Source organism: Pristis pectinata, chromosome 10, assembly GCF_009764475.1.
Source record: "Pristis pectinata isolate sPriPec2 chromosome 10, sPriPec2.1.pri, whole genome shotgun sequence".
Classification (NCBI taxonomy): Eukaryota; Metazoa; Chordata; class Chondrichthyes; order Rhinopristiformes; family Pristidae; genus Pristis; species Pristis pectinata.
In genome coordinates, this window is record NC_067414.1 from 95,935,528 (window position 1) to 95,961,178 (window position 25,651).

General features: G+C 55.2%; 1 protein-coding gene across 1 annotated transcript in view; it reads left to right on the forward strand.

Annotated features, from left to right (window-relative positions):
• The window catches only part of stum (stum, mechanosensory transduction mediator homolog), a 50,951-nt gene extending 37,850 nt beyond the window's left edge, over positions 1-13,101 (forward strand). The window contains exons 4-5 of the mRNA XM_052025455.1: positions 8,427-8,606; positions 12,575-13,101. Of these exons, the coding sequence (XP_051881415.1) occupies positions 8,427-8,606; positions 12,575-12,612 (218 nt within the window). The 3' untranslated portion in view covers positions 12,613-13,101. The remainder of the gene's footprint in view (positions 1-8,426; positions 8,607-12,574) is intronic.
• The last annotated feature ends 12,550 nt before the right edge of the window (positions 13,102-25,651 follow it).

Consider the following 25,651-nt stretch of genomic DNA (forward strand, 5'->3'; position numbering starts at 1 on the left):
CCACCCTGGCACTTATTCCTTTTGTCCAAATATGGGCAGCTTCAGATCTTCTGGGAGACCAGGAATGCAAGGGAAAGTCTCGACAAAGGAATCCGATCCCTTAAAGGGGCCGGCCTGTGCCAGACTTGGTTGATGAGCTCAACATGACATGAAATGCAGGCACATAACGTGAGACACAAAAAGGCCAGGTACTGCCACCCAGTGCCCAGGGTCCTGAGATAGCCGATCTGTCGTTAAACAAACCAGTGGAATGCCTCACAGTCTTCTCACAGACCAGAATGAAAGTGGCTTTTTACACTCGCCACAAACCTAGCACGTGAGAGGTCCGAACTAAATGCAAAGTTCTCCCTGTCCCCCTCCCTCCCTCCCCGTCCGTCTCCCTCCCTCTCCGTTGCTGGTTCCCTGAGTTCTAATCCACACTGCTTACATTCCAACCTTTGCCCACAGTGTTGGGTCATCCACAGCTGGGAAACAGAAATCTTTCCTTTGCAAACCCGTCCCAATAACTCTGACGGTTTCAAGGTGTTTGCCACGTTTCCCATAAGAATGCCTGGGCCCCTTTAGAAATCAAAGACAAACTTAAGAAATTCCGGCGGGGATGGCGGTGTGGGAAGCTGGGAGCAATTCCGGAGGGAATTGTCTGACTCAGGAGTGGATGAAGCACACTCCAGGGACCTGATCTCCCAACCCAGCTGCTGCTTGTTCCTAGCAGAGCTCGGGTGCTTGGGGGTCAGGAATGCGGAGCTGGGAACTCTGCCAACAAGGACAACAGTGCAGCAGGATAATCCCATTGTTGGCCGGACTGTGGCTCACTCCTCTGGCCGGAACACGGCCTTCAGACTAAACAGTACTCCGTCCACTTCCAGGTCCTCCCACCCCACCCCCTCCCCACAACCCTCCAGCATATTAATGTTCTTAATATACATTCCAGGGATGTGGGCTTCGCGGGCTGAGCCAGCATTTATTGCCCATCCCCGGTTTGCCCTTGCGAAGGTGTGGCGGTGAGCTGCCGTCTGGAACTGCCGCAGTCCTGAGGTGTGGGTGTACCCACGTGCTGTTGGGGAGGGGGTCCCAGGGTTTGGACCCAGTGACGGTGACGGCGATAGATTCCCAAGTCAGGACGGTGTGTGGTTTGGAGGGCGACTTCCCGGTGGGTGGTGGTCCCCGTGCTTTGGCTGCCCTTGTCCTTCTAGCTGGTAGGGGCGGTGGGTTTGGAAGGTGCTGTCTACGGGGGTCTTGGGAGTTGCTGCAGTTGCATCCTGTAGATGGTACAGACTGCTGCCATGTGTGTCGGTGGGCGATTGAGTGAATGGTGGTGGCTGGGAGCCTATCAAACGGGCTGCTGTGTCCCTGTGCGGTGTCGAGCTTCTTGAGTGCTGTTGAAGCTGCCCTCATCCCCGGCAAGTGTGAGAGAGCATGAAAGACAAAGACCTGCAGATACCGGAAATCTGACAAAAAAACAGAATGTTTGAAATTGGTAAATTGGTTTATTATTGTCACATGTACCGAGGTACAGTGAAAAAACTTTGTTTTGTGCGCCATCCATACAGATCATTTCACACATCAGTGCATTGAGGTAGTACAAGGAAAAAACAATAACAATGCAGAATAAAGTGTTCCAGTTACAGAGAAAGTGCAGTGCAGGCAGACAATAAGGTGCAAGGCTATGATGAGGTTAAGAGTCCATCTTATTGTACTAGGGGCCGTTCAGTAGTCTTATAACAGCAGGATAGAAGCTGTCCTTGAGCCTGGTGGTACGTGCTTTCAGGCTTTTTGTATCTTCTGCCTGATGGGAGTGAGAGAGTGTTTTGGGTGGTTGGGGTCTTTGATTATGTTGGCTGCTTTATACAGTGAGACAGCAAAGATCTCTCAGGAGAACAACTACAAGCTCTCTAGTCTATGGTAACAGAGCATTGAGAGAGCTGAGATCCCAGAGAGTACCTTGAATCCATAAGCTGTTTGTATCTTCTGCCCAATGGGAGGAGGTTAGAAGAGAGAATGTCCAGGGTGGGAGGGGTCTTTTGATTATATTGGTTGCTTTACTGAGGCAGCGAGAAGTGTAAACAAGTCCATGGAGGGGAGGCTGGTTTCTGTGACGTGCTGGGCTGTGTCCACAACTCTCTGCAGTTTTCTTGCGGTCCCGGGCAGAGCAGTTGCCGTACCAAGCCGGATGCATCTGGATAGGATGCTTTCTTTGGTGCATCTATAAAAATTGGTGAGGGTCAAAGGGGACATGGCGAATTTTGTTAGCCTCCTGAGGAAGTAGAGGTGCTGGTGAACTTTCTTGGCCGTGGCGTCTATGTGGTTGGACCAGGACAGGTTATTGGTATGTTCACTCCTAGGAACTTGAAGCTCTCAACCCTCTCGACCTCAGCACCGTTGATGTAGACAGGAGCGTGTGCACCACCCCCCTTCTTGAAGTCAAGTGTTTTGCTGCCATTGAGGGAAAGGTTGTCGTCATGACACCATGTCACTAAGCTTCCTGTACTCCTGACTAATCGTTAACATAAAATGTTAACGTCGAACGGATCTATCACAAATCGTTATTTGAGATTCGGCCCACTACGGCGGTGTCATCAAACTTGTAGATGGAGCTTGAGCAGAATCTGGCCACACAGTCATGAGTGTATAGGGAGTAGAGTAGAGGGCTGAGGACGCAGCCTTGTGGGGCACCAGGGTTGGGAATAATCGTGCCGGAGGTATAGCTGCCTATCCTCACTGACTGCGGTCTGTTGGTCAGAAAAGTCAGGGATCCAGTTACAGAGGGAGGTGTTGAGTCCCAGGTCTCGGAGTTTGGAGATGAGTTTGCTTGGAATTATAGTATTGAAGGTGGAGCTGTAGTCAATAAACAATAGTCTAACGTGGGTGTCCTTACACTCCAGATGGTCCATACTCAGCAGGTCAGGCACCATCTCGGAAGAATAAAAGGGCTTCTGTTTTGGGTCCAGGACCCTCCTTCAGATCTGGGAAAGAGATCTGAGAGCCAAGCTGCAGCTCCTTGTCCCCTGCACCTATCCCCTCTCGGCCTCTGTCACGACTCCCACTCCCCCCTCCTCCATCTGCCTATCACCCCCCCGCCCCCCACCTGGATCCACCGAAGACCTGCCGGCTCTTCCCCATCCCTCCCCCTCACATCTTTGTACCGGCCGCCTCCCCTCTGCTCTTCCAGCCCTGATGAAGGGTCTCGACCCGAAACGCCGACTGTCCGTTTCCCTCCACAGATGCTGCCTGACCTGCTGAGTTCCTCCAGCAGTTTGTTCGTTGCATAGCAGGGTAGTCAGGGTCTTTTTCCCAGGGCGGAAATGTCAAATACTAGAGGACGTTCTTTTAAGGTGACGGAGGGAGGAGTTTAACGGAGATTAACGAGGCAGGTTTTTTTTATACAGAGAGCGGTGGGTGCCTGGAATGTGCTGCCAGGGGTGGTGGTGGAGGCAGGTATGACTGCAACGTTTAAGAGGCATCTAAACAGACCCATGAACAGGCAGGGAATGGAGCCATATGGATCATGTGCAGGCGGATGTGCAGTTTAAATTGACATCGTGGTCAGCACAGACATTGTGGGCCGAAGGGCCTGTTCCTGTGCTGTATTGGTCTGTGTTCTATATATATTTGAAAAAATCAGGACAAGAGACATCTTAATGTTGTGTTGTGTTGTGGATGGTGTGGAGGATTGTCGAAGATTGCAGAGGGACATTGATAGGATGCAGAGCTGGGCTGAGAAGTGGCAGATGGAGTTCAATCCGGAGAAGTGTGAGGTGGTGCACTTTGGAAGGACAGACTCCAAGGCAGAGTACAAAGTTAATGGCAGGATTCTGGGTAGTGTGGAGGAGCAGAGGGATCTGGGGGTTCACATCCACAGGTCCCTGAAAGTTGCCTCGCAGGTGGATAGGGTAGTTAAGAAAGCTTATGGGATGTTAGCTTTCATAAGTCGAGGGATCGAGTTTAAGAGCAGCGAAGGTAATGATGCAGCTCTATAAAACTCTGGTTAGACCACACTTAGAGTACTGTGTCCAGTTCTCATCACTTCATTATAGGAAGGATGTGGAGGCGTTGGAAAGGGTGCAGAGGAGATTTACCAGGATGCTGCCTGGTTTCGAGAGTATGCATTATGAGGAGAGACTAAGGGAGCTAGGCTTTACTCTTTGGGGAGGAGGAGGATGAGACGAGTCATGATAGAGGTGTACAAAATATTAAGAGGAATAGATAGAGTGGACAGCCAGCGCCTCTTTCCCAGGGCACCAATGCTAATCGAAGAGGGCATGGATTTAAGGTAATGGGTGGGAAGTTCAAGGGAGATATCAGAGGAAGGTTTTTTACCCAGAGAGTGGTTGGGGCATGGAATGCGCTGCCTGGGGTGGTGGTGGAGGCTGATACGTTGGTCAAATTCAAGAGATTGCTAGATAAGCATATGGAGGAATTTAAAATAGAGGGATATGTGGGAGGAAGGGGTTAGATCGTCTTAGGCGAGGTTTAAAGGTCGGCACAACATTGTGGGCCGAAGGGCCTGTATTGTGCTGTACTGTCCTATGTGCTTAATTATCCAGGGCCCTGGAATGTTGTAGACGATCTGGTCTCCCTTCTTTGGGAATATTATACTTGCGGGAGAGGGAGCCCAGTGAAGGTCAACCAGGCTGACTCCTGGGATTGGAATTTGTTTTTTTGTGAGGAGATTCTGAGCGGACTGGACCCGTCCTCTGTGGAGTTCCGAAGAAGGACAGGTAGAGGGGGAATGTTTTGCAGGACAGGAGTGTCTAGAACGCGGGGATACTGTCTCAAAATAAGGGGGTCACCCATTAGGGGTAGAAATGAGGAGCAATTTATTTCTCCCAGAGTGCAGTGAATCTTTAGAATTCTCTACCAAGGAAGTCAGTGGAAGGTCAGGAACTGATGCGTTCAAGACGGACATTGATGGCACAGGAAAGTCACGCTGGGGTTAAAAGTCATAAATGACCTTATTGGATGGCAGTATAGCACAAGGGGTTGAATGGTCTGCCGGTTTTTAAAAGTTCATTTGTTTTTCGGGATCCGGGCAAACCCAGCATTTGCTGCCCATCCCTACCTGCCCTTCAGAAGGTGGGGGACTGAGCCGCCTTCTCAAACCACTGCAGTCCTTCTGGTGAAGGTGCTCCCGCAGTGCTGTTGGGGAGAGAGCTCCAGAGTCTAGACTCGTACAGCACGGAAACAGGCCCTTCGGTCCAACCGGTCCGTGCCGAACAAGATGCCCCATCTAAGCTCGTCCCATTTGCCCGCGTTTGGCCCATATCTCTCTAAACCTTTCCTATCCATGGACCTGTTCAAATGTCTTTTAAATGTTGTTAATGTACCTGCCTCAACCACTTCCTCTGGCAGCTCGTTCCATATACTGACCACCCTGCCCAACACGTCACAGGCACATCCCTTCCCCACCGTCTAGAGGAGATGCTGCCTCAAGAAGGCAACATCTATCATGAAAGATCCCCACCATCCGGGCCATGCCATCTTCTCGCAGCTCCCATCTGGCAGGAGATACAGAAGCCTGAAGTCCCTCACCACCAGGTTCAGGAACAGCGACTTCCCTTCAACCAGTCGGTTCTTGAACCAACCTCCACAACCCTAATCACTACCTCAGTACAGCAACACTGTGACCACTTTGCACTAAAATTGACTTTTTTTTGTTCTAATTGTGTTCTTTCTTGTAAAATTCATGTATAATTTATGTTTAATTAATGTTTTTCTTGTGAATGCTGCTTATCTGATGCTCTGTGCCTGTGATGCTGCTGCAAGTAAGTTTTTCATTGCACCTGTGCACACATGTACTTGTGCACATGACGATATACTCGACTTTGACCTTGACCCTCTGGGTGAAGAAGTTACCCCTCAGGTTCCTATTAAATCTCTCCCCTCTCACCTTAAACCCATGTCCTCTAGTTCTTGATTCCCCAACCCTGCGGAAAAAACTGTGCACGTTCACCCTATCTGTGCCCCTCATGATCTTATACACCTCTGTAAGGTTGCCCCTCATTCTCCTATGCTCCAAGGAACAAATTCCTAGCCTGCCCAATCTCTCCCTATAACTCAGGCCCTTGAATCCCCTTTAGGCCCAGTGACAGTGGATGGAACGGCAAAAGGTTTCCGAATCAGGATGGAGTGGGGACTGGGAGGGGAAGCTGTGAGTGGTGGTGCTCCCCTGCACCCGCTGCCTTTTGATGGCAGTGATGGCGGGTTTGGAAGGTGCTGTTAGAGTGGTCCGGGCTGGTGTAGACATTCACAAAGCCTTCATCAGTCAGGGCACTGAGTATAGGAGTTGGGACATTATTGTTGCAGTTGTATAAGTCGTTGGTGAGGCCGCACTTGGAGTACTGCGTGCAGTTTGGTATTGGTATTGGTTTATTATTGTCACTTGTACCGAGGTACAGTGAAAAACTTGTCTTGCATACTGATTGTACAGATCAATTCTTTTCACAGTGCAGTTACATTGAGTCAGTACAAAGTGCATTGATGTAGTACAGGTAAAAACAATAACAGTACAGAGTAAAGTGTCACAGCTACAGAGAAAGTGCAGTGCAATAAGGTGCAAGGTCACAACAAGGTAGATCGTGAGGTCAGAGTCCATCTCATCATATAAGGGAAACCGTTCAATAGTCTTATCACCATGGGATAGAAGCTGTCCTTGAGCCTGATGGTACGTGCCCTCAGGCTCCTGTATCTTCTACCCAATGGAAGAGGAGAGAAGAGAGAATGTCCCGGGTGGGTGGGGTCTTTGATTATGCTGGCTGCTTCGCCAAGACAATGAGAGCTAAAGACAGAGTCCAAGGAGGGGAGGCTGGTGTCCGTGATGCACTGGGCTGTGTCCACAACTCTTTGCAGTTTCTTGCAGTCCTAGGCAGAGCAGTTGCCGTACCAAGCCGTGATACATCCTGATAGGATGCTTTCTATGGTGCACAACTCTCTGCAGTTTCTTGCAGTTTATAGGAAAGACGGGGTTAAACTGGAAAGAGTGCAGAGAAGATTTATGAGGATATTGCCAGGACCAGAGGGCCTGAGTTACAGGGAGAGGTCGACCAGGCTGGGTCTTTATTCCTTGGAACATAGGAGAGTGAGGGGTTGCCTTATAGAAGTGTTTAAAATTTAAAGAGGCATCTATAAGGTGGACAGTAAGTCTTTTCCCCAGGGTAGGGGAGTCCAAAACTAGGGGGCATAGGTTTAGGGTGAGAGGGGAAAGATTTAAAAGGGACCCAAGGAGCAACTTTTTCACACAGAGGGTGGCGAGTATATGGAACGAGCTGCCAGAGGAAGTGGTTGAGGCAGGTACAACAGTACCATTTAAGAAGCACTTGGATAGGTACGTGGAAGGGCGGGGCTTGGAGGGATATGGGCTGAACACAGGAGGTTGGGACTGGCTGGGTGGGCGCCGTGGTCGGCATGAACTAGTTGGGCCGAAGGACCTGTAGCCATGCTGTACTGCTCTGAGTCCGAGGGCAACATTTCTCATCCAAACCCTCTTGACTGAGTAGGTTCAGCTCTGCCAGAGTTAAGAGTCAGCTCTGTTCTGGAACTATAGATTAGGTAACCCAGGCCACTGGAGCACTGGACATAACACGGCCACCAGACTGCCCTGAGGGAACATATTCATCACTCCTTCTGTCACAGCTCAAGGTTATTAGCGCCACTCATTACCGCACTCTTGCTTGTGGCAACTAGCTGTGCGCAAATTGTTGGCTGTATTTCAGAATTCAAAAATATTTAATTGGCTTTAAAATACTTCCCTTTTAATGATTAGAGAGAAAAGCTATTAGACCATAAGATAAGGGAGCAGAATTATGCCATTCAGCCATTGAGTCTACTCTGCCATTCAATCAGGGCTGATTTTTTTCCAACCCCATTCTCCTGCCTTCTCCCTGGAAGCCTTAACCACCACCCCCCCCCCCCCCTCACCAATCAAGAACTTGTCAATCTCTGCCTTAAATACACTGAATAACTTGGCCTCCACCGCCCCCTGTGGCAACGAATCCCACAGATTCACCACCCTCTGGCTGAAGAAATTCCTCCTCATCTCCGTTATAAAGGGATGTCCCTTTATTCTGAGGCTGTGCCCTCAGATCCTGGACTCTCCCATTGATGGAAACATCCTCTCTGCGTCCACTCTATCCGGGTCTTTCAGTATCCAGTAGGTTTCAGTGAGATCCCCCCTCATCCTTCTGAACAGACCCAGAGACATCAAATTCTCCTCGTACATTAAGCCTTTCAGTCCCAGGATCGTTCTTGTGAACCTCCTCTGGACCCTCTCCAGGGCCAGCACATATTTCCTTAGATACGGGGTCCCAAGCTGCTCACAATATTCCAAATGTCAGACCCTATTCTGAGTGTTGGGAGCCCCAACACAGGTACGCTCCCCATCTAACTGTGGTGCCTGGTCGGATTTACCTCCGCGTGCGGTTGTGTTGCAGGAACCTTCCTGTCAGCCTTCACGGTGCTGTGCGGCGCGCAGACGGACCTGCAAAACCGCCACGTGTGCTGCGCCTTCCTGCTCAACGTGGCTGCCGCCTTCATTCAGATCGTCACGGCGGTGGTGATCGTGGGCTGGATCATGAGCATCTTCTGGGGGATGGACATGGTCGTCCTGGCCAGTAAGTGGAAGCCGACAGTCGCTCAAATCTCCCCCACCCGCCACCCCCCTCCAAAACAACCGTCCCGTTCCTGGATCCCGTAACGTTCCAAAACAACCGTCCCGTTCCTGGATCCCGTAACGTTCCAAAACAACTGTCCCTTTCCTGGATCCCCTGATGTTCTAAAACAACCGTCCCGTCCCTGGATCCCCTAACATTCTAAAACAACCGTCCCGTCCCTGGATCCCCTAACGTTCTAAAACAACCGTCCCGTCCCTGGATCCCCTAACGTTCTAAAACAACCGTCCCGTCCCTGGATCCCCTAATGTTCTAAAACGACTGCCCTGTGCCTGGATCCCCTAATGTTCTAAAGTGTCCGCCCTGTGCCTGGCTAAAGTCCTAAATCAACTGTCCCGTCTCTGACTTCTGTTCCCCCCCCCCCCAACCCCCGACTGATTTAAAATGGCTTCCTCCACCATTCTAAAATGGCCGACCCATCACCAACTTCCTGTGCAACTCCCTCAAGTTAATTTGAAGTGAAATTCCCCGCTCAATAACTCCCTTCTGTTTGCCCCGACTTTACCCCTCCTGTAAGGAGGACAGACACTCCCCAGAACACTGTATTGGTATTGGTATTGATTTAGTATTGTCACGTTTACTGAGGTACAGTGAAAAACTTGTCTTGCATACGGTTTGTACAGATCAATTCATTACACAGTGCATTGAGGTAGTACGGGGTAAAACAATAATAGAATATAGAGCTGCCGTTCTTGGACAGCTGTCACTCAGAGGGGACCCCACCTGTCCTGTCAGGTGGGGTTAACCGATCTCCCAGCAGTGGAACAGGATTTGCCCCGGGAAGCCCTCCCCCCCCACCCCACCTCTTGCAACAGCGACCATAGTCCCAACCTTCTCCAATGCCTGAAGGGATAAGGAGGGTTAACATACCCCTCCACCACTTGGGCCGGGCCCCTGCAGTGATCACTTGCTCTGACGATGCCCCCCACACTCGAATAGCCCGACATCACACTCTTTCCCCGCGGCTCTGCAAATTATTCTCTCCAACTACCCACCCAATTCTTCTTTGAAGGCTCCCGACGAAGGGTCCCGGCCCGAAACGGCGACTGCCCATTTCCCTCCGTAGCTGCTGCCCGACCCGCTGGGTTCCTCCAGCGCTTTGTGTGTTGTGTCTGCAGTCTCCCCGGATGAAGGCCCTGATCGGCTGTTTCCACCACCCCCTACCCCCAGTGAGTTCAGGATCGAACTACTCTCTGGGTAAATAAAGTTCTCCCAAACCCCGTTCCCTCCCCTACTTCACCCATTTTCGTTTCCCCTCCCTGTCCCAGTTCCACCCACCCACTCCCCACACACTTCTCTCACCTGCTCCCCTCCCCATCTCCTTTCTTCTGCCTTACACCTCTCCCTGACGGTCCCCAATATCACCCCCCTTTACCTCCCTCCAGCAGGTGTCTCCACCTTCACTTGTCCCTCCCCTCCCCTGACCCCTTCCGTCCGTCATCCTTCGCTCCCTCCGCAGTCCACCTACCGGCCCCTGCCCCACCTCTCCTCTTTATACCGACCACCTCCCCTCTCCACTCTCAGTTCCTGGTGAAGGGCCTCGACCCGCAACGTCGGCAGCCCCTCTTCCCACCACAGGGGCTGCTCGACCCGCTGAGTCCTTCCAAAGTCCCCCCCCCTCGCATCTGCCTCTTTTCCCCTTCAATGCTCGCCCAGGTACTCGAACCGTCTGCTGACCCCCCCACCCACCCCTCCTGTCTACCCCATCTAAAGCCGCCACGATCCCGTCCACCTCCATCGGATCCCCCCTCGATCGGTGGATCTTCCCCAGACTCTCTCTGGGACCGTCACTGCTTGACGTCTTCCTCCTGTTGTGGACTAACCGGTGCTAAGTGGTAACCTTCCTGCTGATGCCCTTGTTACCCCTTGGGGAGAGAGAGGGAAGTCATTCACTTGATTAAACTGCATTGACTGCGTTTGGTCAAGAGATAAGATAAGATTTTTTTTATTAGTCACGTGTACATTGAAAAGCAGTGAAATTCATCTTTTGTGTAGAGTGTTCTGGGGGGCAGCCCGCAAGTGTCGCCACGCTTCCGGCGCCAACATAGCACGACCACAACTTCCTAACCCGTACGCCTTTGGAATGTGGGAGGAAACCGGAGCACCCGGAGGAAACCCACGCAGACACGGGGAGAACGTACAAACTCCTTACAGACAGCGGCCGGAATTGAACCCGGGTCGCTGGCGCTGTAATAGCGTTACGCTCACCGCTACACTACCAATGCCTGCCCTCTACACTACATTGGCCGAATGCCTGCTTACCTTAAGTGAAGAGAGACTGCAAGTGAGTGAGGTTCAGAGGGATTGAGGTGTTCTAGTGCAGGAGTCACAAAGTGTTAGCGGGCAGGTCCAACAAGTAGTGAAGATGGGAAACGGCACGTGACCTTTGTTGTGAAGGGGTTGGAGCTTAAGAATAAAGAGGTTGTGTTACAGTTGTGCTGGGTGTTGGTGGGGCCTGCTCCTGGAATATTGTGCGCGGTCTTGGTTCCCTCACCGAAGGAAGGAGACAGTAACATTGGAGGCAGTCGATAGGAAACTCACCAGGCTAACTCCTGGGATGAGAGGGTTTGTCCTAGCAAGAGAGGATGGACAGTTTGGGTCTGTTTCTTGGTGTTTGGACAAATGAGGGGTGACCTTGTTCAAACATACAAGATCCTGAGGGGGCTCGACAGGGTAGATCCTGAGGTGTCTCTAGCAGTCGGAGAGTCAAGAACAAGGGGACACAGTTACAAGGTATGGCGCGGTAGTGTAACGTTATTACAGCACCAGCGACCCGGGTTCAATTCCCGCCGCTGTCTGCAAGGAGTTTGTACGTTCTCCCGTGTGTCTGCGTGGGTTTCCTCCGGGTGCTCCGGTTTCCTCCCACATTCCAAAGACGTACGGGTTAGGAAGTTGTGGACGTGCTATGTTGGCGCCGGAAGCGCGGCGACACTTGCGGGCTGCCCCCAGAACACTCTACACAAAGATGCATTTCACTGTGTGTTTCGATGTATATGTGACTAATAAAAAGAATGTTATTATAAGATAATGATCTGGTTGTTTGAAACGGAGGTGGATATACATTACATTACTTCTCTCTGCGGGTGGTGAATCTCTGGAATTCTCTGACCGAGGGTGGTGGAGGCTGGATCGTTGGATATATTTAAGAACACAGAACATAGAACAGCACAGCACAGGAACAGGCCCTTCGGCCCACAATGTTGTTCCAAACTAATTAAGTTAATGACACCTAATCCCTTCTGCCTGCACATGGTCCACATTCCTCCATTCCCTGCACATTCATGTGCCTGTCGAAGAATCTCCTAAACGCCTCTATTGTATCTGCCTCCACCACCACCCCTGGCAGCACATTCCAGGCACCCACCGCTCTGTGTAAAAAAAAAACCTGCCCCACACATCTCCTCTGAACTTACCCCCTCTCACCCTACCCTTTAGTATTAGACACTTCTACCCTAGGGGAAAGAGATTCTGACTGTCTATCTATGCCCCTTGTAATTTTATAAACCTCTATCAGGTCTCCCCTCAGCCTCTGACGCTCCAGAGAAAACAACCCAAGTTTGTCTAACCCAGGCAGCATCCTGGTGAACCTCTTCTGCACCCTCTCCGAAGCCCCCACATCCTTCCTGTAATGGAGGGGGCGACCAGAATTGAGTTTAATTGTATTTGAGCTGGAGATAGATAAATATTTGCAAGATCGAGGAGTTGAGGGTCATGGGGAACTGGCGCCCAGGAGGCCAGCATGGATCAGCCAGGATGTGTTGAGTGACAGGACGGCTTCAGGTTGAGGGTCAGAGTGGCCGACTCCCGCTCCTATTTCCCTGTGTGTTTTCGAGTGTCCGCGCGGTGGAAAGTGGGGGCGACCTTCACTTTCTTGACATTTTCTCTTTTCTTCCCCCCCCCCCTTTTAACAGCCTACAGGGAACAAGGAGTTCGTCCTCAACAGCTGTAGTTCTCCAGCGGTCTTCAGGGTGTCAAACGGCACCCCCACCTTCCCCCATCTGCAACGGTCCTGGGGCATCCCCGCCGGACACCTCTGAAGACCCCCTCCCCCAGAACCGGGACGAGGCTTCGAGTGGGGCGATTGGGGAGGGAGACCAAGATTAAACACAGAGCACCGGAAAGGCTCCCCTTCCCCACCCCGCCCGCTCCCCTGAATCCCCGTTCAGTCACCCTACAGTCAACCTGCCTCGCTGGCCCCTCCTCCTCCTCGTTACAAGAGCAACACTGTGGTCACCGTTCCCCAGGGAGCTCCGAACCCAGACTGAACATCGAGCTCCCCGGGAAAATTCCCACGGCGACCCTTTCTCGCTGATCCCGGGATTCCCCGAGTTAAACCCTCTGTAGTGTGGCCTTTGCAATAAATGTTCCACACCACCCCTCGTTTTTAAAAAGAACGTTCCGAGTTTTTCTCCTTTCGAAATAAAAAGTATGTTGGAGCAACAAAGTCCTTCAGGATTGACGCTGTTGTTTGTGGGGAAGGAAAATGATACCAGAGTAGTGAACGAAATCAGTGACGGTGAAGAACGTCGGACCGTTATGGGGACACGAGAGAGTGCGGGTGCTGTAGTCTGTGCTGACACGGGGTCTCCACCCAAAACATCGACAATGCCTTCCCCACCCCCCCCAACAGATGCTGCTCGACCCGCCCCCTCCACCTACTCCCCCCTCCTGCACCCACACCCACTCCCCCCCTCGTCCACCCACCCCCCTCCTGCACCCACACCCACTCCCCCCTCGTCCACCCTCTCCCCCCTCCCTCCACCCACCCCCCGTCCACCCACCCCCACCCCCACCCCCACCCCCCTCCTGCACCCACTCCCCCTGAACCCACACCCACCCCCCTCGTCCACCCACTCCCCCCTCCCTCCACCCACCCCCACCCCCCTCCTGCACCCACTCTCCCCTGCACCCACCCCCACCCCCACCCCCCTCCTGCACCCCACTCCCCCCACTGCACCCACCCCCACCCCCTCGTCCACCCACCCCACCCCCACCCCCACCCCCCTCCTGCACCCACCCCCACCCCCCTCCTGCACCCACCCCCCTCCTGCACCCGCACCCACCCCCCTCGTCCATCCCACCCCCTCGTCCACCCACTCCCCCTCCCTCCACCCACACCCACTCCCCCCTCGTCCACCCACACCCCCCTCCCTCCACCCACACCCCCCTCCCTCCACCCACTCCCCTCCCTCCACCCACACCCACTCCCCCCTCGTCCACACCACACCCCCCTCCCTCCACCCACTCCCCCCTCCCTCCACCCACTCCCCCCTCCCTCCACCCACACCCACTCCCACTCCCCCCTCGTCCACCCACTCCCCCCTCCTGCACCCACTCCCCCCTCCTGCACCCACTCCCACCCCACTCCCACCCCCCTCGTCCACCCCCACCCCCCTCGTCCACCCCCACCCCCCTCCCTCCACCCACTCCCCCCTCGTCCACCTCCACCCCCCTCCCTCCACCCACTCCCCCCTCGTCCACCCACACCCACCCCCCTCGTCCACCCCCACCCCCCTCCCTCCACCCACTCCCCCCTCGTCCACCCCCACCCCCCTCCCTCCACCCACTCCCCCCTCGTCCACCCCACCCCCTCCCTCCTCGTCCACCCCCACCCCCTCCCTCCACCCACTCCCCCTCGTCCACCTCCACCCACCTCCCGCCCTCGTCCACCTCCACCCCCCTCCCTCCACCCACTCCCCCCCTCCACCCACTCCCCCCTCGTCCACCTCCACCCACTCCCCCCCTCCACCCACTCCCCCCTCGTCCAGCTCCACCCCCCTCCCTCCACCCACTCCCCCCCTCCACCCACTCCCCCCTCGTCCACCTCCACCCACTCCCCCCCTCCACCCACTCCCCCCTCGTCCACCTCCACCCCCCTCCCTCCACCCCCTCCCCCCTCGTCCACCCCCACCCCCTCCCTCCACCCACTCCCCCCTCGTCCACCCCCACCCACTCCCCCTCGTCCACCCCCACCCCCTCCCCCCTAGTCCACCCCCATCCACTCCCCCCTCGTCCACCCCCACCCCCACACCCCTCCCCCCACCCACTCCCCCTCGTCCACCCCCACCCACTCCCCCCTCGTCCACCCCCACCCCCCTCCCTCCACCCACTCCCCCTCGTCCACCCCCACCCCCCTCCCTCCACCCACTCCCCCCTCGTCCACCCCCACCCCCCTCCCTCCACCCACTCCCCCCTCGTCCACCCCTCCCTCCACCCACTCCCCCCTCGTCCACCCCCTCCCTCCACCCACTCCCCCCTCGTCCACCCCTCCCTCCACCCACATCCCCCCTCGTCCACCCCCCTCCTCCACCCACTCCCCCCTCGTCCACCCCCTCCCTCCACCCACTCCCCCCCTCGTCCACCCCCTCCCTGCACCCACTCCCCCTCGTCCACCCACTCCCCCCTCGTCCACCCCACCCCCCCTCCCTGCACCCACTCCCCCCTCGTCCACCCCCACCCCCCTCCCTGCACCCACTCCCCCCTCGTCCACCCCCACCCCCCTCCTGCACCCACTCCCCCCTCGTCCACACCCACCCCCCTCCCTGCACCCACTCCCCCTCCGTCCACCCACCCCCTCCTGCACCCACTCCCCCCTCGTCCACCCACCCCCTCCTGCACCCACACCCACCCCCCTCGTCCACCCCCACCCCCCTCCCTCCACCCACTCCCCCCTCCCTCCACCCCCACCCCCCTCCCTGCACCCACACCCACCCCCCTCGTCCACCCACCCCCTCCTGCACCCACACCCACCCCCCTCGTCCACCCACTCCCCCTCCACCCACCCCCCCCGTCCACCCACCCCCCCGTCCACCCCCACCCACCCACCCCCCTCGTCCACCCACTTCCCCCTCCCCCCACACACCCCCACCCCCCTCGTCCACCCACTCCCCCTCCCCCCACCCACCCCCACCCCCCTCGTCCACCCACCCCCCCGTCCCTCCACCCCCCCTCGTCCACCCACGTCCACCCACACCCACCCCCTCGTCCCTCCACCCCCCCTCGTCGACCCACTCCCCCCTCGTGCACCCACACCCACTCCCCTCCCCCAACTCCCCTCCTGCACCCACTCCCCCCTCGTCCACCCACATCCTCCCCCCTCCCCCCTCGTCCACCCACATCCTCCCCCCTCCCCCCTCCTGCACCCACTCCCTGAGCTCCACCAGTCGACTGTGTGCTGCGTCTCACCGTTCTGTTCCTACTTCTGTTGACGTCTGAAGTGGAGCCACTTTGACCAAGTTTACGCTTGATGTCACCTGTTAATGAGAAGTATTAATCCAACAACAGTGGTTGACGGTCAGCATGGACTTGGTGGGCCAAAGGGCCTGTTCCTGTGCTTTGAGACGTCCCGGTTCTGTGATCCGAGCAACGGGCGGTTAAGACCCTGACGTGACGTGATCTCACCCTTTGGTCTCTGGGTAACGATCCCCGATGGCCTCCCCGCTGGGTTACACCAGAGCACCTGCGCTCACGACACGTGAAGGAAACGGGGGAAGACCGGTGCTATGTGTGAAGAGACAGATTGGAAAGATCTCAAAAGTAAAGGACTCTGAACACGTTCTGGCAGGAAAGGATTTTATTTACAAGGAAGAAGTGTAGGGAAACAGTAACGGGAGTAACACACACACACACACACACGATGAGTTTATAACACACATGGGAAAATCACCGGGCATAAAGTAAACACACATGCACACCGTTTATAGCAAGTGTGGGAAAATCACAACAGGGATAAGATCCACACACACACACACACAGACTGGGTACATACAAGGAAAAGCAATACGATACTTGTCACCCCTTGACTCAGTGCAAGCATGGCTCTATGCTACTGGGGACTCTAACTAAAACGCTCCCAACTCTTCAACAGCACACACCTCACCAATGATTTCTCCAGCACCATTTCATGGCACTCAGCCTGGAATGAAGCAGGGTAATCCCTCAGAGCAGAGAGCCGAGCACATGCGGCACTCTTTATAATGCTGGAGGGCTGGGGGATCCGGCCCAGGTAATTTACAAAGGCCAATGGCCCGGTGCCAGCAAGGACTAATCGATTACAAAGGCTAATGGTCAGGTGTGCGCCGATGGGTTGGCTGGGGCCAAACCTTGATTGGCAGTGGTGTGTCTTCTGACCAGGTAGTGGGCAGTGCTGTCATGTGACAGCCTCGACCCTCCACAATACAACTGGGGAGGGATCGGGCCTGTTAGTGCCACTGCCTCCTGGCTCCAAGGACCCCGGTTCGATCCTGACCTCAGCTCCTGCGCACGGTTAGCGTGCTTTTCCTGTGGCCATGCGTGTTCCTGCCTGCTTCTCCCCACACACCAAGGATGTGCTGGTAGGTTAATTGGCAGCAGGAAATTAGCAGTGGGGTAGGTGGGACGTCGGTGGGGTGGGGGGGGGGGGGGAGGGATTGATGTGCATGTGAAAGAGACCAAGTTGAGGGTATATTATCACAAATGGGACTGATGGAATTCCTCCGCTGGGAGCTAGAAGGAACCTAATGGGCTGAATGGCCTCTTTCTGTTATAATAAGTAAGGATGAGCTCCCTCTCATTTCCTTCTGTAGGCCCAGCCCTGACTCATAGTCACACAGCACGGAGATAGGCCCTTTGGCCCATCGAGTCCCTGCTGGCCATCGAACACCCATTTGCACCAATCCCATTTTATTCTCCCCACATTTCCCATCAATTCCCGTCAGATTCCACCCCTCATCCACACTCTGGGGGGGGGGGACAATTTACAGCAATTAACTCCACTCCCCGACCCCACATGTAGTTGGGATGTGGGAGGAAACTGGAGCACCCGTTGGCGGGGGGGGGGGGGGGGGGGGGGGGGTGGTGGTGGTGGTGGTGGGAAACCCACGCGGTCACGGGGAGAACGTGCAAACTCCACACACAGACAGTGCCCGAGGTCGGGATCGAACCCGGGTCTCCGGGGCTGTGAGGCAGCAGCTCTACCCACTGTGCCACTGGGCCGCCCCAAATCCCACTCGGTTTTCCAAGGTGGGTGACTCCAATCCCTCTTCAACCGACCAATTGAGCAGCAGGAAAAGCAAAGATCCTCGACAAAGGTTTGCGAGAGCCGCAATTCTACACACAAGGGAAGGTAGTCGTTATTGTTCCTAAACTTTGTGGCTTCTGAAAGGACTGGTAATGTATAATAGTTTTGTGTGTGCTTGTGTAGTCTACACTTTCAGTCTGCCTTTAGAATGACTGTTGATTTATAGTGGTTCCTCAAAGAATGAGGCACCGCTGCAATGCAAGGTTGTCTTGATTGGGCAGGGTTTGTTACGAGTTTAATGAAAGTATCCTCTGAATACTTGAAGTAGCTGTTCCAGTCAGACAGTTCAAAGTGTGGAATAAAAGTGGACATTGCAGGAAACACTCAGCAGGTCAGGCAGCATCTGCGGAGAGAGAAACAGTTCATGTCTCAGGTCTGGGACCCATCGTTCTCCCTGTGATAGAACATACAACACAGTACACACCCTTCGGCCCACAATGTTGTGCCAACATTTTATCCTGCTCTAAGATCTAACCCTTCCGTCCCACATAGCCCCCCATTTCTCTATCATTCATGTGTCTGTCTCTCTTAAATGTCCCTAATGTATCTGCCCCACAACCTCTGCCGGCAGTGCGTTCCACACACCCACCACTCTCTGTGTAAAAAAACTTACCCCTCACATCCCCCTTATACCTTCCTCCAATCACCTTAAAATCACTTGGGCTTTCCCCCAGGCGCTCTGGTTTCGTCCCACATCCCAAAGGCGCGCTGGTCGGTGGGTTAATTGGCTGCTGTGGATTGATGGGAATGTGAGGAGAATGAAATGGGATTCGTGTTAAAAATTTGCGGTCAGTGGTCAGGACAGATTCGATGGGCCGAAGGGCCTGTTCCCCTGCTGTGTGGCTCTGTGACACTGGAGGAGCAGTAGTTCCAAGGGAATGTCATTGTTCCCCGGAATACTTCATCTCCTGGGACTCCCCACCGCGGGACCACCTTCACCAGAAGGACTGCAGCGGTTCGAGAAGGTGGCTCAGCCCCCCACCTCCTCGAGGGGCAGTGAGGGACAGGCAGTAGATGCTGGCCTTGCCGCTGACGCCCGGCTGCTGAGCCTGGCTCTCCTGCCGGGCTGGTCTGGAAGATGGCATGATTCATTATCCGGAGCCCTCAGTCGCCCTGCTGGGTTCAGGAAGTAACTGCTGGAGGAACTCAGCGGGTCGGGCAGCATCTGTGGAGGGAAATGGAGAGTCAACGTTTCGGGCCGAGACCCTTCATCAGGACCGGAGAGGAAGGGGAAGCCGGAATAAGAAGGTGGGGGAAGAGGAGGAGCACAGGCAGGTAGGGGACAGGTGGGTCCAGGTGAGAGGTGGGTCCAGGTGAGAGGTGGGTCGAGGTGAGTCCAGGTGAGAGGTGGGTCCAGGTGAGAGGTGGGTCCAGGTGGGTCCAGGTGAGAGGTGGGTCCAGGTGAGAGGGGGAAGGTCGGTGGGTGGGGGAGAGGGGGAAGTGGGAATGTTGCGAGAAGCTGGGAGGTGAGAGGTGGAAGAGGCCGAGGGCTGAAGAAGAAGGAATCCGGTAGGAGAGGGCAGTGGACCGTGGAATAAAGGATGGGGGAGGGGAATGGATGGGCAGGTCACGAGGGCGGGGGGGGGGGAAGAGAAGGGGGAAGGGGCCACAGGAATGAGGGAACACAAAGGGGGGGGAGGAAAACAGAGAGGAGGGGGGTACATGGGTCGATGTTGAGGCCGTCAGGTTGGAGACTCCCAAGGAGGAATATGAGGTGTTGTTCCTCCAGCCTGGGTCTGGAGAGGAGTACAGGAGGCCATGGATGGACAGGTCAGTGTGGGAGTGGGATGTGGGATTGAAGTTGGTGGCCACCGGGAGGTCCTGGCTGTTGCGGCAGACGGAGCGAAGGTGCTCGATGAAGCGGTCACCCAGTCTGCGTCAGGTCTCACCGATGTAGAGGAGGCCTCACTGGGAGCACCGGATGCAATAAATGACACCCTTGGACTCACAGGTGAAGCACTGCCTCACCTGGAAGGAGTGTCTGGGACCCTGAATGGTGGTGGGGGAGGTGGTGTAGGGACAGGGGTAGCACTTGGTGTGGTTGTAGGCATAAGTGCCGGGAGGAGGACGAGTGGACGAGGGAGTTGTAGAGAGAGCAATCCCTGCAGAAATTTCCTGGGATGCAGTTGGAGGTGGTGGAAGTTGCGGAGAATGATGTGTTGGATGCGGAGGCTGGTGGGGTGGTAGGTGAGGACAAGGGGAACCCTGTCCCTGTTACAGTATGTCGGGGGTGGGGTGGGGTGAGGTCCTGCGATGAAATCCTTCCCATTGAGTAACAGGGAGCTGCTGGGTTCTGTACACCTCACTGAGGCAGCCTTGTCACTGGCATCTGAGGCTTTGTTGGCAAGGAAACAAATCTAATTAACTCTAATGACTGCCCTGGATCCACATTTGGGAAGTGTATAATCACACAGCCAGTTTTTCACAGCAGTTCCACACTGATTTAACACAGCTGTAGCCTTCATCTCAACACGGGGCAGGAACGGGTGTGGGACACACACACGGGACAGGAACGGGTGTGGGACACACACGGGGGGCAGGAACGGGTGTGGGACACACACACGGGACAGGAACGGGTGTGGGACACACACGGGGGGCAGGAACGGGTGTGGGACACACACACGGGACAGGAACGGGTGTAGGACACACACGGGGCAGGAACGGGTGTGGGACACACACGGGGGGCAGGAACGGGTGTGGGACACACACGGGGGGCAGGAACGGGTGTGGGACACACACGGGGGGCAGGAACGGGTGTGGGACACACACACGGGGGGCAGGAACGGGTGTGGGACACACACGGGGGGCAGGAACGGGTGTGGGACACACACGGGGGGGAGGAACGGGTGTGGGACACACACGGGGGAGACACACACGGGGGGGAGGAACGGGTGTGGGACACACACGGGGGGCAGGAACGGGTGTGGGACACACACGGGGGGCCACACACGGGGGGCAGGAACGGGTGTGGGACACACACAGGGGACACACACTGGGGGGAGGAACGGGTGTGGGACACACACGGGGGGCAGGAACGGGTGTGGGACACACCCGGGGGGGAGGAACGGGTGTGGGACACACACGGGGGGGAGGAACGGGTGTGAGACACACACGGGGCAGGAACGGGTGTGGGACACACACGGGGGGGACACACATGGGGGCAGGAACGGGTGTGGGACACACACGTGGGGCAGGAACGGGTGTGGGACACACACGGGGGGGACACACACGGGGGGGAGGAACGGGTGTGGGATACACACGGGGGGGAGGAACGGGTGTGGGACACACACGGGGGGCAGGAACGGGTGTGGGACACACACGGGGGGCAGGAACGGGTGTGGGACACACACGGGGGGAGGAACGGGTGTGGGACACACACGGGGGGCAGGAACGGGTGTGGGACACACACGGGGGGGGAGGAACGGGTGTGAGAACCAGGGCCCTGGTGAGAGAGGAGAGTGGGAACTGGGACCCCCGTAAGTGGGGAGTGTGGGAAACAGGGCCCCGGGTGAGAGGGGATGACTCCTCCTCCCAGGAATCGCCTGGAGACTGGAGTCAGTGATCCATCGGTGGTACCGAGCCCCATCGATCAGACTAGTGGTGACCCTGCTGACCCACCCAGTAACGTAGGATCGGAGGACTCATTACAGGAAGGAGGTGGAGGCTTCGGGGAGGGTGCAGGAGAGGTTCGCCAGGACGCTGCCTGGATTAGAGGGTATGAGCTATAAGGAGAGGTTGGGCAAACTTGGGTTGTTTTCTCTGGAGCGGCGAAGTCTGAGGGGAGACCTGATAGAAGTTTATAAGATTCTGAGAGGCATAGAATCTTTCTCCCAGGGTCAAAATGTCTAATACTAAAGGACATGCATTTAAGGTGAGAGGGGGTAAGTTCAAAGAAGGTGTACGAGGCAAGTTTTTTACACAGAGAGCGGTGGGTGCCTGGAATGTGCTGCCAGGGGTGGTGGTGGAGGCAGATACGATAGAGGTGTTTAAGAGGCTCTTAGATAGGTTCATGAATGTGCAGGAAATGAAGGGAGATGGACATTGTGTAGGCAGAAGGGATTGGTATTGTTAGGTGTTTAATTCTTAGTTTAATTAGTTGGGCACAGACATTGTGGGCTGAAGGGTCTGTTCCTGTGCTGTACTGTTCTATGTTCTATGAGATTGCCTTTCACTCACAAGGAAGCTGGGGGCCTGGTCCCTCAGCCTCACCGGAGTGTCGTCCCGTCACTGAGAGTGGGAGCTTGCTGTGCACTCTGCTCGCAGTGACTGCCCTTCCAAAGGGCGTCCCTGCCGGCTGCAGGCCCTCTGGGACCACCTGGGGCCAGGCGGGGTGCTACAGAAATGCAGGCCCTCTGCTCTACCCCTCGCACGCACTATCGGCAGCCTCCCCCCATTCCCTTCTCCTCAGGAGACTGTGGGACTTCAGGGGGAGTATGTTGGTTAATCCCCCGGTGACTCCAGTTATCACTGGTTATCACTAGTTATCTCTCTGGTGACCTTGTTCTCAGCCGTGGCCTGCAGAGCCACCTGGTGGTGAGCAGAGCTCCTCTTAACACCTCTCTGGTTAGAACACTACAGCACAGCACAGGCCCTTCAGCCCACAATGTTGTGCCGACATTTTATCCTGCTCTAAGATCTATCTAACCCTTCCCTCCCACATAGCCCCCCCCACCATTTCTCTATCATTCATGTGTCTATCTAAGAGTCTCTTAAATGTCCCTAATGTATCCACCCCCACCTCTGCAGGCAGTGCGTTCCTCGCACCCACCACTCTCTGTGTAAAAAAACTTACCCCTGACATCCCCCTTATACCTTCCTCCAGTCACCTTAAAATTATGGCCCCTCGTGTTAGCCATTGTTGCCCTGGGAAAAAGTCTCTGACTGTCCACATCGATCTATGCCTCTTATCATCTTGTACACCTCTATCAAGTCCCCTCTCATCCTCCTCCTCTCCAAAGAGAAAAGCCCGAGCTCACTCAACCTATCCTCATAAGTGGCCCTTGGATTAGTCTGATGTTCTCACTGGTGATTCTGATTACCCTTCCAGTTACACTGGTTACCTCTCCGGTTACCCCTCGATTACTCTGGTTACCTCTCTGGTGAATTTGTTCTTGACCGTGGCCTGCAGAACCACTTGGTGATGAGCAGAGCAGGTCTCCCTGGTAGACGAGGTGGCAGAGACCTGGCAGTCCTGATGAAGTCGACTGTTTATTTCCCTCCGTAGATGCTGCCTGACTCGCTGAGTTCCTCCAGCACTTTGTGTGTGTTGCTGATGGTGATTCCCACAGCAGAACCATTGCTCGTCTGTGGGTCCTATATCCCTCCCCCCCACCCCCGGTGTCGATCGCTCGCTGTGTGGGATCTGGGCTGCGGCTGCCAAAGCTCAGCCTCTCTTCGCTAGGACTGTCCCTTTAGGGAGTCCTTAAGGGAGCGAGCACCAGTGGTTCTGAGGCCAGCTGGAGGGCTTCGTCCACGTCTGATGCACACAAAGCCCGCCGTAAGTGTGGCATCTGTGACGAGATGTCTGTTCCCTGATGCCCAGAGCCTGACGCCTGGGGTGTGTTGTCTGGCATGTGTCGCCTGGGGTGTGAAGCCTACGGGCTGCCCCTCCAGCGTGACGTGTGCGGTCCGGAACCTGACGTCTGCTGTGCAGCAAGAGGAGGAGAAGCTGGAGACAGCCATTTGGCCCCTCACTCCTGCTGTGTCACTGTGATCACGACTGACCTTTGAGCTCAGCGCCTCCGTCCTGCACTAACCACACATCCCTCTGTGCACAACATCCAAAGCACCTTCCCGTCTCTGCCTTGGTCACGCTCAGCAGCAGAACCCCCACTGCCCTCGGGCAGAGAATTCCGGGACCCCTGGTTCTGGACACCCAGGCATGGGGAACATCCTCCCCCAACTATCCTGTGAAGCACCGTCAGCGTTTTGTAAGCTTCACTGAGGCTTTCTGAACTCCAGAGACAGACCTAGCCTCTCCCTGCAGGGTAACCCCACCAACCTGACAACCAATCCGGTGAACTTTGTCTGCGCTCTTTCTATCCCCCTCCCCTTCACCGGGTAGAGAGAGACCAGACCTGTACAGAATGGGCACACTAAAAACTGTAGATGTTGGAATCTAGAGCAGGAAGAAACAAACTGCATTAGCGTTCACTTTAAGAGGACTTGACCATAAAAGCAAGGATGTACTGCTGAGGCTTTATAAGGCATTGGTCAGACCACATTTGGGAGTATTGTGAGCAGTCCCATATCAAAGGGCTGGTCCTGAAGAGGGTCCAGAATGATCCCGGGAATGAAAGGGTTAACATATGAGGAGTGTTTGATGGTTCTGGGCCTGTACTCGATGGAGTTCAGGAGCATGAGGCAAGATCTCATTGAAACCTACTGAATACTGAAAGGCCTGGATAGAATGGATGTGGGTGTTTCCATCAGGAGGAGAGTCTGGGATCCAAGGGCACAGCCTCAGAATAAAGGGACGTCCCTTGAGAACGGAGATGAGGAAGAATTTCTTCAGCCAGAGGGAGGTGAATCTGTGGGATTCGTTGCCACAGAGGGCCGTGGAGGCCAAGTCATTGGGTGTATTTAAGGCGGAGGTTGATAGGTTCCTGATTGGTGAGGGGGTTTACAGGGAGAAGGCGGAAGAATGGGGTTGAAAAAAAATCAGCCAGGATTGAATGAGGGAGCAGACTCAATGGGCGGAATGGCCTAATTCTGCTCCTATATCTTATGGTCTTATGCTGGAGGAGCTCAGTGGGTCGAGCAGCACCCGTGGAGGCAGAGGGCTGGTCAACATTTTGGGCCGACTCCCTGCATCAGGACCTGTGCAGAATACCCCAGCTGCAGTCTCACCAGCGTCCTGTATAGTTGGAGCAAGACGTCTTCGCTCTTGAACTCAAGTCCCCTTGAACGAAGGCCAACATACCATTGATCTTGCTAATCACTCGCTTCACCTGCACATTAACCTGTGATCCGTGTACAAGGGCACCCTCTGAACCCCAACACACTTCACTCTCTCACGCTTTACTCCTGTCTACAAACTACTCACAGCTTTCCACGGAGTATTCCATCCGCCACGCCCTTGTGCATTCATTCACCCTGTTCCTCGATGTCTAGCGTGCGATGTCTGGTGTGGACTCAGAGAAGACACAGGAGGTTTATACAGGTAAGATTTAATGCATAGTCTGTGTACACCGTCCAGAGGCCGCCGACCTGTCTGAAGCCAGCAACCTTCTGGGGCTGTGGAGGGAGAGTGAGTCCACTGATCTACCCCTCGTTGTGTCCCATCACCTTGTTGTTCATTGCAGGGCCAATGAATACCTCCCGACATAACAAACATCGAAAGTGCCCCACCCTGGTACTTGTCGACACTCCAGCTTCTGCTCTCTCTTCCTTAAATGGCCAGTGGAACCCCCACACCATCAGCTAGGGTGGAGGTTTGCGACCACGTCAAACAGCCGCCAAACTGGGTGGCTTCCTCACTCTCCCCTGGGAGGGCACATAGGAGTCAACCTCAGAGAAGGGCCAGCGGTCAGAGAGCAATACAGCATGAAAACAGGCCCTTCGGCCCAACAGGCCCCATGAACCCTGGTTCATGCTGACCAAGGTTCCCATCTAAGCTAGTCCCATTTGCCCGCGTTTGGTCCATATCCTTCTAAGTCTTTCTTATCCATGTACCTGTCCAAATGTCTTTTAAAAGTTGTTAATGTACCTGCCTCAACCACTTCCTCTGGCAGCTCATTCCATATACGGACCACCCTCCGTGTAAAAAAGTTGCCCCTCAGGTTCCTATTAAATCTCTCCCCTCTCACCTTAAACCTATGCCCTCTAGTTCTTGACTCCCCAACCCTGGGAAAAAGACTGAGTGCATTCACCCTATCTATGCCCCTCATGATTTTATACACCTCTGTAAGGTCACCCCCTCAGTCTCCTA